Source organism: Rousettus aegyptiacus, unplaced genomic scaffold (genome assembly GCF_014176215.1).
Source record: "Rousettus aegyptiacus isolate mRouAeg1 unplaced genomic scaffold, mRouAeg1.p scaffold_m13_p_17, whole genome shotgun sequence".
NCBI classification, from domain to species: Eukaryota; Metazoa; Chordata; class Mammalia; order Chiroptera; family Pteropodidae; genus Rousettus; species Rousettus aegyptiacus.
Genome location: NW_023416292.1, coordinates 25,706,099 through 25,719,683, shown reverse-complemented (window position 1 = coordinate 25,719,683; position 13,585 = coordinate 25,706,099). Strand labels below are relative to the sequence as shown.

At 54.2% G+C, this 13,585-nt stretch overlaps 1 protein-coding gene and 1 non-coding gene across 33 annotated transcripts in view; both read left to right on the top strand.

Moving 5' to 3' along the window:
- UBAP2L (ubiquitin associated protein 2 like) overlaps nucleotides 1-13,562 on the top strand; it is a 37,953-nt gene extending 24,391 nt beyond the window's left edge. For 6 of the 32 annotated variants that reach the window (XM_036234867.1, XM_016141682.2, XM_016141715.2 and 3 more), the window contains 12 exons: nucleotides 479-533; nucleotides 943-1,117; nucleotides 1,457-1,529; nucleotides 2,301-2,505; nucleotides 2,597-2,685; nucleotides 3,665-3,718; nucleotides 4,313-4,394; nucleotides 5,126-5,343; nucleotides 5,730-5,835; nucleotides 10,459-10,526; nucleotides 11,355-11,552; nucleotides 11,967-13,411. In XM_036234867.1, coding sequence (XP_036090760.1) covers nucleotides 479-533; nucleotides 943-1,117; nucleotides 1,457-1,529; nucleotides 2,301-2,505; nucleotides 2,597-2,685; nucleotides 3,665-3,718; nucleotides 4,313-4,394; nucleotides 5,126-5,343; nucleotides 5,730-5,835; nucleotides 10,459-10,526; nucleotides 11,355-11,552; nucleotides 11,967-12,299 — 1,656 coding nt within the window. In that variant the 3' untranslated portion in view covers nucleotides 12,300-13,411. Of the gene's footprint in view, nucleotides 1-478; nucleotides 534-942; nucleotides 1,118-1,456; nucleotides 1,530-2,300; nucleotides 2,506-2,596; nucleotides 2,686-3,664; nucleotides 3,719-4,312; nucleotides 4,395-5,125; nucleotides 5,344-5,729; nucleotides 5,836-7,282; nucleotides 7,686-10,458; nucleotides 10,527-11,354; nucleotides 11,553-11,966; nucleotides 13,412-13,438 lie in introns of those variants that run through there. The other 26 variants (XM_036234884.1, XM_016141794.2, XM_036234886.1 and 23 more) reach the window with 10 other exon arrangements.
- On the top strand, nucleotides 4,103-4,236 carry LOC118613233. Its single transcript, XR_004955362.1, has one exon. It is a non-coding gene; the product is annotated as a small nucleolar RNA SNORA58 (small nucleolar RNA).
- Nucleotides 13,563-13,585: the final 23 nt, after the last annotated feature.

Here is a 13,585-nt window from a genome sequence, read left to right as displayed (position 1 = left end):
TTTGCCGGTAGAATCAGTCTCAAGCACCTTTTTTCTCTTCTCGGAAGGTGGTTGCTAGAGTTCTGGGTGCATATCAGTAGACCTCAGCTTGCCAGGCCTTGGCGTGGTGAGGGGGACAGCATATGCTAGAGGTAACGTGGAGTGACTGTCAGATGCGGCCAGCGGGATAGGTGGCTTGGCTGAACTGTCTCACTCCCACACCCTCCCCCCAGGGATCTCTGGATCTGGGCCTTTTCCTGCATCTGGTTTGGGTTTGAGGATCTCTTCAGCTGTTCAGGGGTTGTATTCTGTTACCTTGGGTCATGCAGAGTTGGTATATCTTGGTTTTGTTTTTAGTTTTTATTTTTGGATCATTCGCATCGTGTTAATTCTTTGGTTAACTTATGGAATTTCTCTGAAAGGTTTGTTTCTGGAAGTTAAGCCAGCTTGATCTATTCACTTGATTTTGTCTGTCTCTTATTCCTGTTTTTTGCACCAGAATGGCTTCAGTTCTGTGCAGGCCACGCAGTTACAGACCACGCAATCTGTCGAAGGTGAGTGCACATCAGGCTTTCCGCTCTCAGTTGTAGTGTTTTTTTTTTCCTCTTTCAAGAATTTTGCATTTCTTGGGCCTTAGTGCGACGGGCCCTGGGTCGAGGATCGCAGCGCCGGGTTGTCGTAGCTCGGGGCCGCCCGGCTGTTGCGCTCTCAGCCCCTCTGAAGTTTCGCGTTCCCTGCCGTAAAATGGCAATCGTCCCGCTGGTTTGCTTCACTGGATGAATGCAGTCGGCGCTGTGAAATGCCGGGGATTCGGAAAAAAGAAAAGCTACCTCAACACAAATGACCCCATTATTAAATAACTCGCACTCTTGTCTTTGGAGCGGGCCGGGGCTTGGTCACCTCTTTGTTTCTTACAGGCACGCCCCTTCCTCAGGTGACGCGTACTCCTTTCTTTATTTCCAGGTGCTACAGGCTCTGCAGTGAAATCTGACTCACCTTCCACTTCTAGCATACCCCCACTCAGCGAAGCGGTCTCTGCAGCCTCCTTACTGACGACAACCAATCAGCACTCATCCTCCCTGGGTGGCTTGAGCCACAGTGAGGAGATTCCAAATACTGCCACCACACAACACAGCAGGTGATTGGGGCGAGGGTCGCAGGGTAGGGTTGGTAAGTAGCAGCTGGTGTAAGTGCTGCAGTTCTGTCTCATCCCTTCTACCTGGCAGAGACCACCTTAGCTCCACAGATAGGTGACCTAGCTGCAGGAAGTAAAGACAGGGGGCTCCGTTCCCCTTTTAGACATCCCTTCTTGCTATAATGGCTCACCGCACGGTTGTGCTTACGTACGGCCTCAGCTGTCCGCTGCCCTCGTCCTGCCCTTTCCTTGCCTGTGTGCTTAACTGAAGCTTCAGGTGACCATGACACCGTGGCTGATGGGAACTGCTTCGCTCTTTTTTTTTTTTTTTTTTTTTTGCAGCACGTTGTCCACGCAGCAGAATTCCCTTTCGTCATCAGCATCTTCTGGGCGCACTTCGACGTCCACTCTTCTGGTAAGCGTGGGGCTGTGACAGTGGAAATACGTTTTTTTTACATTGACCGTTCGCCAACCATAAGGTTCTGCCACGAAGGGATTCTTAAAAATTTTTTCGTGCGGTGGCAAAATGACAATTGAGGCTGCAGGAAAGGAGTGAAAGGTTGTTTAAAGAGAGGCAGAAAAATCCAGAAACATTACAGAGCTGTGGGCCAATTTTCAATGCCCTGGAAGTGATTTTCCTGAATCTCTAACTTTTTTTGGATTCCAAAGCTGGTGGGGTTTGTATGCTACAACAAATTCTGTAAGCACGTCCCTTTCTGACTGGTACGGCCGTTCTCATTCTTGGCTCTGGGATGTGCACTAGAACTTGCACCGTTTTCTCGGCCACGAACTGGCTTCTCGTGCTGAACCAGTGAAGGAGAGTGTGGGAAAGAAGGCTCCGATATGTTTCTCACATGTAAACTGCCTCTGTGTCTTCACTGGTCGATGACACTGGTTTCTGGGGAGTTTGTCCCCAGTCTCTCTGCTGCCTTTCTGAACATGAAGATGTGCAGTGAGTCTCTGTCACCATCCCTGGCAGAGGAATCTTGGAGTAATATGTATCTGGAGAAGAGCTAGCAGTTCTCGTCAGTGCTTTGCCAGTGGAGCACCCAGTCCCTTGCCTTGGCCTTTATAGTTGGGCAGTTGCCGTGGTGATGTCATTGGCAGATGGGGGTGTTTTCCTGGCCCGTGAGGCTAACTGCCATTTCCCTCCTTCTCTCTTTCGTCCCCCGCTCCCCCTTTGAAGCACACAAGCGTGGAGAGTGAGGCGAACCTCCATTCTTCCTCCAGCACTTTCTCCACCACGCCCAGCACGGTCTCTGCGCCTCCCGCAGCGGTCAGCGTCTCCTCCGGTCTCAGTAGTGGCAGTAGTGGCAGTAGCCTGGGCCTCAGCCTCGGCAGCAGCTCCACCGTCACAGCCTCGACACGAAGCTCAGTTGCCACGACTTCAGGTAGCCGAGCGTCGAGAGTGGATGTCATTCCCTTGGGATTAGGGAGAAGAGGGGTAACTGACAGGATGAAGGTGCGGTTTTTCTCTTGTAGGAAAAGCTCCTCCTAATCTCCCACCTGGGGTCCCGCCGTTGTTGCCTAATCCGTACATCATGGCTCCGGGGCTATTACACGCCTACCCGGTAAGTGAGCGGAAGGGCCTTCTCCTTCTCCGGGGGAGGGGTCCTGGTGGGTGGCTGCTCTTCACGGCTCTGGCTTCAGGAGGTAGACCAAAATTAAAATACAGGATAAACGAGTGGATGTTACGTGAAAAGCAAACAAGTTTCTAATCTCTGTAGGTTTGGGGGGAAATCCTAGTGTTTAGAGAGGAGGGCCTAAACCGAGGCCAGGCCCTCTATTTCCTATTATCTCTGTGTAAGACACATAGTCTGGGCCTCAGAACCCAGAGTCCCGAATGCCGTTCAGTTTTTTAGAGAACTGTGTTTTTTCTAGTCAAATCGATTCCTTGTCTCTAGGGTCTTTGCTGGCTCTGGCCTGGGCAGAGCAGTCCCCGCTCAGTCTGAGACTCTCTGCGAGTGGGTGGCTGGCAGGAACAGCGTTTTGCCCTGTTCTGTCAGCTTTTTCTGTCAGCTTCAGATATTCAGTGCCTATCAAGATGAAGGTACTTATTAAAAATGTTTGTTCTCAGAGATTGGGTTTAGATGGACGTTATACAGACAGCATACCCGATAACACTTGGCATGTTTTTTAGTAATCACACACTACCTTAGTACCCAGACATTAGGAAAAACGGGAGTAAAACGTGAACCCTTTCTGAGGAAGATGCATTTTCAGCCGCGATGTGACGGCTGCAGGAGACAGACGGGGGTGCACGAGGAGAGAGAGCGGGTCGTCAGTGTGTAGCCCGCGTCTGCGCCCTGCTGCCCTGAGGTCAGCCAGGCTGGGTCCGCAGCAGCTCAAGGGAATCTTCCAGGCCAGGCTGCCCATGAGCCACTTAAGCTCTGCAGTGCACTCTTTCCTCGTGAAGAACTGAAGGAAGTGCTCTGTCTCGCTCTTCCTCAGAATGAGGGTGAACGTTTTATTGATTCATCTTGTCTCAGCTGCTTTGTTTGCTGCCGCGTGACTGCTCCACATCACGTCGTTAACGCTTGTGTCTTTCAGCCCCAAGTATATGGCTACGATGACTTGCAGATGCTTCAGACGAGATTTCCGTTGGTGAGTATGTGCAGTAGAGCTTAGGAAAAGAGAGCAGACTTACAGAGTTAGTGTTGGGGGGATTCTTTTAAACTCAGTTGAAAAGTCACAGATACCTCTGTCCCAAACACACAGTGTGACTTAAGGTATATTAGAACATAGGGGTTTGGGGACGAGTTCTAACAGAATGTAACTCTTTTTTTAAAAAAAATCTTTACATCTTTGATGTAAACAGATTTTAACAATCTATAACAGGACTCCAGAGCTCTCAGGATGTTTTCTATATGTTTCAAACACTTCAAATTCCAGAAAGGCCTATTTTCCGAGGCACCGTAGACCACTTGGGGTAACATCTGGAGCTTTGAGAGCGCCTCTGGTCCTGGCGTGCTTGGTGTGCTCTCCGGCACGCATGCCCGTGGACCTTGCCTGACAGCGTTCGTGGCCAGGCAGGGGGGACAGTGCATGCAAGAGTGCTCGGAGTCCACGCCAGCGCCAGCGTCCGACTGGGTGGCCGGACAAGTAGCGTTGCTCCCACAGCTGCTCCTCGGCCCGTGGAGTTAGTTACCTGCTGGGGCCCCAGTGGCACTGAGTCTGCCCTTCGTCTCGCTCCCCTAGGATTACTACAGCATCCCGTTTCCCACGCCCACCACGCCGCTGACTGGGAGGGACGGTAGCCTGGCCAGCAACCCTTATTCCGGTAGGACTGGGGAAGGGCTGAGTAAAGGAATATTGTGTTGAGATTGGTGGCAGGGACCTGGTTAGTGGCAGCAAGGGGCCCAGTTCCGTGAGGGTCTTCGGCAGCCGTGTAGAATGGGTGTGGAGGGCCAGGATGCGTCAGTTCGGAATCCCGCCGGAGATGGGCACGTGGCAGCTTGTCTTCCTCCTCTCTCCTTCCGTCGTCTCCGTGATGCCAGAGGGGGGTTTTCCTCAGCTATTTTCCAGCATTTTCCAGGAAGCACATGGCTGACCCGGCCTCCTTCTGCCCCGCCGAGCAGCAGTCTCGTGGCCTTGCTAGGCCGTGGGCCTTCTCTTGTGGCCCGAGCTATCATTCTCATTGACCTGTCATTTTTCCTGACCTGTCCTTATTCCAGTCCAGCATGAGTGTCCCCATGGAGGGAGAGCGGAGGGGAGGGGAGGAGAGTGGAAAACGAAAGATGAGTCAGGTGGGGAGGGCACGCAGGAGCTTTATTCTGGGAGGCTGGCCCGCCACAGCGCGACGCAGCTGCCGCCGCGGGGCCCTGGCCAGCACCGTGCCGTGCGCTGAGCAGTGCCGGCTGTCGCCGCAGAGGGGCGTCGTTTAGGGACTTGAGCTTTAGCAGTGTTCAAACAGGTTTTTCTGGACTCGTGAAACCAGTAGTAATCCTGCACCATAGTCAGCAGGGCTCGGCGGGGGGAAGAGGCAGCTACCTTTGGCTTCTCTCATCACAGGTGACCTCACAAAGTTCGGCCGCGGGGACGCCTCCTCCCCAGCCCCGGCCACAACCTTGGCCCAGCCCCAACAGAACCAGACGCAGACGCACCACACCACGCAGCAGACGTTCCTGAACCCGGCGCTGCCTCCCGGCTACAGCTACACCAGCCTGCCGTACTACACGGGGGTGCCGGGGCTCCCCAGCACCTTCCAGTACGGGCCCGCCGTGTTCCCTGTGAGTACCCCGGGCACCCTCCCAGCTGCTTTCAAGGACTTCAGTGGGTGAGGAGGAGCAGTTTCTGCCTCTGGCCTGTTTCCGGCCTGGGAGGGTGTGCGGCCAGGATTGGGGGTACGGGAAGAGGGGTCGCCGGCTGTCAGGATGAGCCTCAGGGAACGCAGCAGCATCCAGCTCTGCTCCGTCAGGCAGCTGGTCATCCCCGCTAGCACTGTCTCCTTCCCCATCGGGCACCATTTCTTGACCTCACTGACGACTTGAGGAAGCTCGGTCGGGGGCCCCGTTTCAGCAGGCGCACTGATTGCCCAGTCTCGGGGAAGACAGCGGGGGGAGATGGAGGGGGTCCCTGCTGCCATCTCACTGCGGCTCTGCCCTCTGCTCCCCAGGTGGCTCCTACCTCTTCTAAGCAGCATGGCGTGAACGTCAGCGTGAACGCATCGGCCACCCCCTTCCAGCAGCCAAGCGGGTACGGGTCTCACGGATACAACACTGGTAAGCCTCGTCCCGCCTTCGGTGTCCGTGGGGTGGCGTCACTAAGAACGCTGCAGGGAGCGAGTCGGCGCTTGGCGAGGGCGCACCACCGCCCACCCATGGCTGTTCGTGTCCAGCTGCGTGGGGTCTCTCCCAGCAGCAGCAGAGGGGCCTGACCCTGGGGCCTGTGTCCACTGCCCATGACAGGACTGCCCTGAGGCACCCATTAGCTATTAGCTGTGCCACTGGCCTCGTCTGTGGGTGGGAAGCAGGGCGGGGGGGCCCCAAAATTTTGCTGAGGTGGCGGAGGTGTTTGTAGGGTGCTTACCGACTGAGGCGAGCGGGCTCCTGGCCTATGTGTGGCGGTCGTCTGGCTGAAGTCTCTTTGTGGTGCTGCTTTTCTCATGCGGCCCCTTGTTCCCTAGCTGGGAGGACTAAGTGGTGTAGACGGTCAAGGAACGAGTATGTCACACTGGGAGGAAGTGCGGGGCACTTCCGGACCACCGCAGTAAAGTGGTCGTTGCTAGCGGAGGGTCCGCCTTCACCTTCTGAGAGCCACATCGCCCACGAGGCGCACAGAAGCGGGTGCGCCTGCGCTCCGCAGCGGGAGAGCCGGCCTTTCAGCTCCTTCCTGAGTCTGGCTGGGCTCCACAGAGCCCGTCTGCACATCTCACGGCGGAGAGGGAGATGGGGAGAGGGGTCCTGACCTGGATTCATAGCCCGTCCCTCGTTTCCATACCTGACACCTGCTTTCCACTTATAGTGTACAGGGAGTAAGAAGGAGTCTGAATTTAAAAATTTTGTCTGCTTTTTACAGTGACTTGTAGAGGAATGTGGATGGGAAAGAGGTTGTTCAGTTACTGGGGGTTGGGGTGAGGGTTGAGGGATGTCCTTCAAAATTATTGGCTCAGCTATGATTTCATGGTGTTGGATGGAGCTGCATCTGTGTTCATCACCCTTACGTGGGCTCCAGGTGGGTAAATTGTCCAAAGTTTTCGATTAGGAAACTGAGCTGAGCAGAGGGCAGTAGGTCTGGGAACTGACAAGTGAATTTTGAACTGTGTTGTATGACTTAGGTCAAGATTTCAACTAAAGAAATAGACACCCATTGCAGTTTCACACCGATACCATGTGTGGCTGCCCCTCTCCGGAGCAAGACCTACCCTGCTCGGTGGGAAAGGTCACTAGTAAGCCTTTGGACTTGAGAGGGGCCCCGTTCCAGGAATATTAGATTTAAATCTTAGCTGGGCCAAGTTCATGAATTTTAAGAGGTAGGTGACTGGTAATATGAGAGAATGGTGTACCTGGTTGTGGAAATCCTAGCTGCTTACCTCCCTTAGGGTTTTGGAAATGTTCTATAACAGCCCTTTTGAGATCCCCCAGTTCCCGGCCCCACAGAGGGTTCTTGTCATCTCATCCTTCTTCAACCTCTCAATTCATTTATTTTTATGTATTTGATTCCTTTTAGGAAGAAAATATCCACCCCCTTACAAGCATTTCTGGACGGCAGAGAGCTAATTTGGCCCAAGGCTGGGGGCTGTGTTTTGTGTGTGTGTATAAGTTTGCACTGAAGTCTTGTTTCAGAAACCAGAGCACTGAGGAGAGCCTGCCGAGCTGTGGCCACGGCCTGCGTGGCTTGGGGAAATGTGTTGGTGGATGCCTTCTGGGCTCTTGAACTTGCCCGCCCCCCGCTTCCCCCGCCCCCACATGTCTGCCCCGTCTTACCCCTCTCGAGTCCGAGCGGAGCAGCACCTCCGAAGCATCGATGCACACACGCCCGCTGTTGCTTTTGATTTCTGGAAGGCATGTAGTTGCAACTTGTAACAAAAACCTTTGTAGTCTTCAATAAACTGTGGTGTTTCTTTAGCTAACTCTGGCGTTCTTTCCGTGCATGTCTCTGGACACTAGGAACCAGTGTTGTGCTGTGGATGAAGGGTGGAGGGTGGCCTTTTCAGTCGGACCACCGCACAGCCAGAGAACTGGTGGCTTCTCAGTATGGCTTTACGCAGGTGGGGGAGGGGAAACAGTCTCTTTCCAGCCTGTTGCTTGGTTGGTAGAGGGCTGTGTGGACAACCCCTTAGTGTAGCTCTTCACTTCCATGTAATCTTCCCCTTGCCTCTGGCGTGAGCGGAGGGGAGAGGACAGACAAGTTCGGAGCGTCGTGTCGTGTTGAAAGGCAGCAGAGGTGGTGTTCAGAACTGTTGGGAAAGTAGCTTCCCAGGCTTAATCCTCACATCTGGTTCCCCGGGGCCGAGTGGCTGGCTGAGCTCTCCTAGTCTCAAGTGACCAGGTAGTTGATGACTCGGGCCGTGGAAACTGTGCTAGCCTGGAACAGTGTTCTTAGTCCCTCGGTGGCTTTTCAGGGATGGTGGAGTGTTTGTCGTTTTGCACTTGCGGGAGAGGTCTGGTCAGACGTCTTGACTCAGGAAGTCTTGTCCCCATTCGGCCCAGCTGGCACTCCACCAGCTCTTTGTGTGCGGAGTTCACCTGGGCAGTGAGACTGTCCCCTGCGTCAGCCGGGAACCCCGCTGTCACCCTTCCCTGCATTTATTCCCAGCCCGCGAGCGATTTTGTCCCAATTTCCCCAGGGGCCGTCATGCCGGGAAAGGTTGGTTCTCGCTTCTCCCACAATATTAGTCGCGGTCATTGCTGTTTGGAGTGGGGGTCGAGGGGGCTTTGTTGGTGGGAAAGTGGGCGAACTCCAGTCTGAGGAGCTTTCTCGTAACTGGTGGCGCGTAGGCAGGGGACCAGCACCACTCTTCCCCAGCGTCTGATCCTCACACTGAGGCCGTACGGCTCCTACCAGGAGAAGTCTCCTATTTCCTGCCTTTCCAGTCCCTTCAGTGTCCAAGTTACAGCCTCCGGGCTCTGGGAAGAAGAGAGTCAGGTAGGGAGGAGCACACTGGAACTAGATTCCTCCCTTCGCCCAGCCGGGAGGCCAGTCAGTCATTTCTCCCACCTGTGTGGGATGGCCGAGGGGCGCTGGCAAACTGTCTGAGCCTTCGCAGTAAAGATCGATCATCCCTTCTCTCTAAAATGTTCTGTTTATATTCTGTGTATTCCACCTTACTCTCAACCCTTCCGCACAAACCTCATCAGCTTAGTCTTCTCCATAGACGAGCGCCTGTTTTTAACCTTGGCCTGTCGCCAGTGACTTGCTAGACAGGCACCTGGGCTTTGGAAAGGGAAAGGGCAAAAAATGCTCGTCAGCTGCTGCTCGTCCTGGTCTTTGACTTCAGTGCCTTGGAAGTGCAGAGCTGACACTTTGGGCTGGGGAGTGTTCCCTCCTGCTTGCTTTGCGTAGTTCTTTTCTTTTTCCTACTTTGTGTTTGCTCTTCCCTGGAGCTCCCTGGACTTGTGGAAGTGGTTTCCAGGTTAAGATGCCACTTCTGTTGGGAAGCTTCTTCAGTGTGTACTTGAGGTGGTCTTAAGTTTTGACGCTGCCTTTGTCCTAGGCATTGGGAGGATTTGGGTTCTGGCATTTGGAAGGGGGTTGCTGTTGAATTGTGGGCAAATGGAGGATTCCTCATCTGGGGTTTGGTCACTTTAGTACAGCACTTCTAGAAAATTCTTCCGTCAAAGTGCTCCTAACAAGGATCCATGGGCACACACTGAAATGAAAAGATTTTCTGAAGCTTCATTTTATCTCATTTCATGAGAACAAATATATCTTTTAAAAACATGCTTTAAATTCCTAGTTAGAGTTACTTTACCTCAGATCTTTGCATAAAATTTCTCCAGTAAGAAACTGGGTTACTTTACCCGGTGGCTTTTTTGTGTCTCCTTGACCTGTTGCCCGCTTCGCAGGGTAGTGTGTGTGTGTGTCAGTCTGAGTACAAATTAGAATGGATCATCCCACTCCGGGCTCCTTAGGGTTGCAGTGGTGGCAGGGAGGTTTTCAGCAGGACGTCTGCAAGCTGCTGGAGCGTGGATCAGAGCCTTCATCTCCTGGAGACGCTCAAGCTGTGGACCAGAGTAGCATTCGGATGTGGTGTTCCACCTAGGCTGTAGGAGGCAGCCTGCTCCTGTCCACCTTCCTTCTCCCCGCCTGACGTGTGTAAATGGACATTCACGTTTGCGCCGGCCCTTTAAGTCATAAGGATGTAGCCTAGAAGCACCAAGACTGGAGAAGCGGACTGAGTGAGCTGGAGCTGAGAATGAGGCGTGAATTGGACTGGCCCTCTGGTCCTTAACCTGTGCCGCGGAGGCATGGATTCTGAGCCCGGCGGCATCTCTGAACAGAGCACGCCAGACTGCCTGCCTTCCAGAGCAAGACTGAGTGGCGATGGGGTAGATTGATTTGATGTGGACATAAAAGTTTAACATTCCCCTTGGGCTTTGCCACAGTTGTGTTTTGAAAACTTTGCTAGTGAGGTTTGCTCTGTCTCCTTGCACCTCCCCCCCCCCAAAAAAAAAGCAACTCACCTCACTCACATGTACTCAGTACACACCTGGAAAGGGCAAGGGAGCCCTTAGTGAGCCTTTGTGTCGTGAGCTTTTATCCCTCAGGACTGACTTGAGGCTGGAAGAACAGACCAGAATTCCCTTGCAGGACTGTAGTCAGAAAGAGGCACACGTCACCTCCCCCCAGGGAGAGGGGTCAGGCAGCCGCGGAGCTAATCCTGTCTGTTTCCTCCCCCTCAGGTGTGTCAGTCACCTCCAGTAACACGGGCGTGCCAGATATCTCGGGCTCTGTGTACTCCAAAACCCAGGTAGGTGCCTGGCTCTGGCCGGAAGTCGAGAGAGACAGACACGGGGTGAAGTCGCAGTGGCAGGAAGTCCAGGGAACCCGCACTGGCCCGAGAGGTGTCAGGAAGCGAGTGGGCGCTGGGCTTAAGGTTCTCCGGGAAGTTCACCTTTAGCCCTCTGGGAGAGAAGACGAGGGAACTGTGACGGGGCAAGCGGCGTGCGGTTTCCTGCGCGGCCGTCCCGGCCCCCCATGCCGGCCCCCTCCCGGCCTGGCCGTAGCTTTCCGAGACAACGGGTGCGGAATGAAGGGGAACGAGTCCGTAACAGTGGGGAAGGGGGCGTCTCCGTAATGAAAGTGAGGCACTCTCATTCTCGGCACCCAAAGCTTGTCTCGCGTCGCTCAGTTCTCTCCCCACCACGAGTAACTGAGTCTGCTGTGGCGTGTCTGGTGGAGCTTTTTTATTTTTTATTTTTGGCCAAGTGCTCAAGGTGCCTCCGTGGAGGTCGCATCCCTCCCTAGCTCCAGGGGTGTGGTGCTAAGAGTCAGCCGCTCGCTCTGTGTTTGGATGCGACGGGTCTTGCAGTGTTCCCGCATCCATCCTCCTCTCATTTGGTCCCTAAGCCAAGAGGTCGGGAGCGTTCCCCGTTTTAGGTCTGAAAAAACAGGCTGAGAGACGGAGTCATTTTCCCAGGCTCACACAGCCGTTAAAGGGCAGAGCTGAGGCTGAGGCCTGAGTGTCCTCCAGGCGCAGTGTCCTTTCTGTGACAGCATGTCGCTTTCCGAGGGCGGGAGAGCTTCGATCTTCGTTCGCTGAGCCCCTTTTCTCTCCCCCTCCCGGCCTCCCGGACAGCAGTCCTTTGAGAAACAAGGTTTCCATTCCGGTACTCCTGCCGCCTCCTTCAACTTGCCTTCAGCCCTGGGAAGCGGGGGGCCCATCAATCCGGCCACAGCTGCTGCCTACCCGCCCGCCCCCTTCATGCACATCCTGACCCCCCACCAGCAGCCGCACTCCCAGATCCTGCACCATCACCTGCAGCAGGACGGCCAGGTAACAGCCCGCCCTCTCTCCTCCCTTCCTCTTCCTTCCTGTCCCTAAAAACTGCCTTCCCTTTCCTTTTCTTCCCTTCCTCACCGCGACCTCCACCCGATCCTCCCCAGCGCCAGCCATGGGCACACAGCACACACAGACACAAGCGCACATAACACGAGTGGCCGGCAAAGGAGATGTCAGAGAAGGGGCTAGACCGAACGAAACCTTTTTTGCCCAGCCCCTTTGGTGCCTTTCTCCTCCACCTCCTCCCGTAGCGCAGTTGTCCTCGTCCCATCAGGCCTGGGTCACACCTCCCCTCTTACCTCTCCCAGCCCTCCCCCTTCCCTCACATTACAGCTTTCCCTTCTAATGGTGGAGTTCTATTGTCAAAGTTTGTCCCTTTATTTTCCATATATCCTGGTTCTGCCTCAGCTACCATATTTGCAGATGATTCTCTGTTGCCAGCGCCAGCAGGAGGAGCAGGTAATGAAACTGAATGATGATGTGCTTGAACCCACTCCTTTCCAGTCCCCATTTCACCTCACAGCCTCAGGGAACTTGAAGAGAGAGACTGCACGGTCACGATCGGGATACACACACACAGACACCTCGCTGAGCTCTCTGGCCTCCCGTCCCTCTCTGGTCCTCCCCTCCTCAACGCCCTCTTTCTCTCTCTCCCCTCCCCCGACCCTGGAAGCACTTGGTTGCGGGATGGAACGTGTTCTCAGGGTAGCATCCGGAGCTTGGGGCTCCCGCCTCGCCTGAGGTGGGCTCACAGAGGCATCTGTGATAGGGCCGGGGACCATGGGATGGTGCAGGTGACCTCTCCTCCACCACAGGTGGCTGGGAGCTGGGGTCAGGGCTTCTTTGCCAAGGCCTGGGGGTCGGTGAGAGTGAAATCGCCTGTGGTCACTCATCCCCAAGATGCCAGAGTTCTGGAGAGGACCCTTCCCTCGGGGGCAGGGGCCTTGCAAATGAGCAGAACTGCTTCACTCTCATCTCTACAGGCGTCTTGCCCTCTTTTCATCTTTCCCCCGTTTGAAAGCTGGAGATGCTCTTTTGTCAGAGGGGCTCTAGCAGCTGTATAGACCAAATTTTCTGTGGGCGAGAAGCGAGCTTCAGAGTAGTTCTTAAGCGAGGGGAATGGGAGGGCAAGACGATTTCAAAGTCTCTGCCTGAACATGTCACAGATTTGTCCCACTAACTAGACACCTTTTTCCTCTCCATCATCCTCCCATTCCCCTGCAGACGGGCAGCGGGCAACGTAGCCAGACCAGCTCCATCCCGCAGAAGCCCCAGACCAACAAGTCTGCCTACAACAGCTACAGCTGGGGGGCCAACTGAGGCCCTGACCCTCCTCCCAGCCCCATCTGCTGAGAGGGCCTCTCAGCCTGGCAACTATGGAAACAGCATCAGAGAGAGAAAGGAGTGTGGGGGTTCCGCCGCCCCCACCCCCAGGGGCCCGCCCCATGCCTCAGCTTCATGTCTGTCCATTCCCACACCACCCCCACTCTGTTGTATGTATGATAGGATTTGTATTTTCTCCTTTTTTTTCTTCCTTGCCTCTCCTCCTTTCCCCTTGCATTCAAGATTATGAAACTTTGCTGTGGGCCCTGCTCTTCCTTCTCCTCCTGTTCACCCTGGTGGTGTATGGGGAGGGGGGAGGGGGTACCCCCAAATATATATCAGCCCAACAGCCCTGTGTCTCCTCCTTTATTATTAGGAAACAAAACAACAACAAAAAATGGCGTCATGAATATGAACAGCATTGTCAGATGAATTAGTTGAAGTGTTTTTTTTTTTTTTTTTTGTACTGTGTCCTCAAATTTAATGGATTAATGTGTCTTGTATATATAAAAAGAAAACCTCTACCTTCAGCCTCTGCCCATTCTTGCTCCGTCTAGGCCATCCTCAGTCTCGTCGATGACCAGCTTGGTGAATAAGTATTACTCTACCACCTGGGCCGCCTCTAGCAGGCCCCGAAGGCAGTGGAATAAAGTGAAATCTTCGCCCTTTAAGAACTCCTGACCTTAATGTGCTAGTGTCTTGAC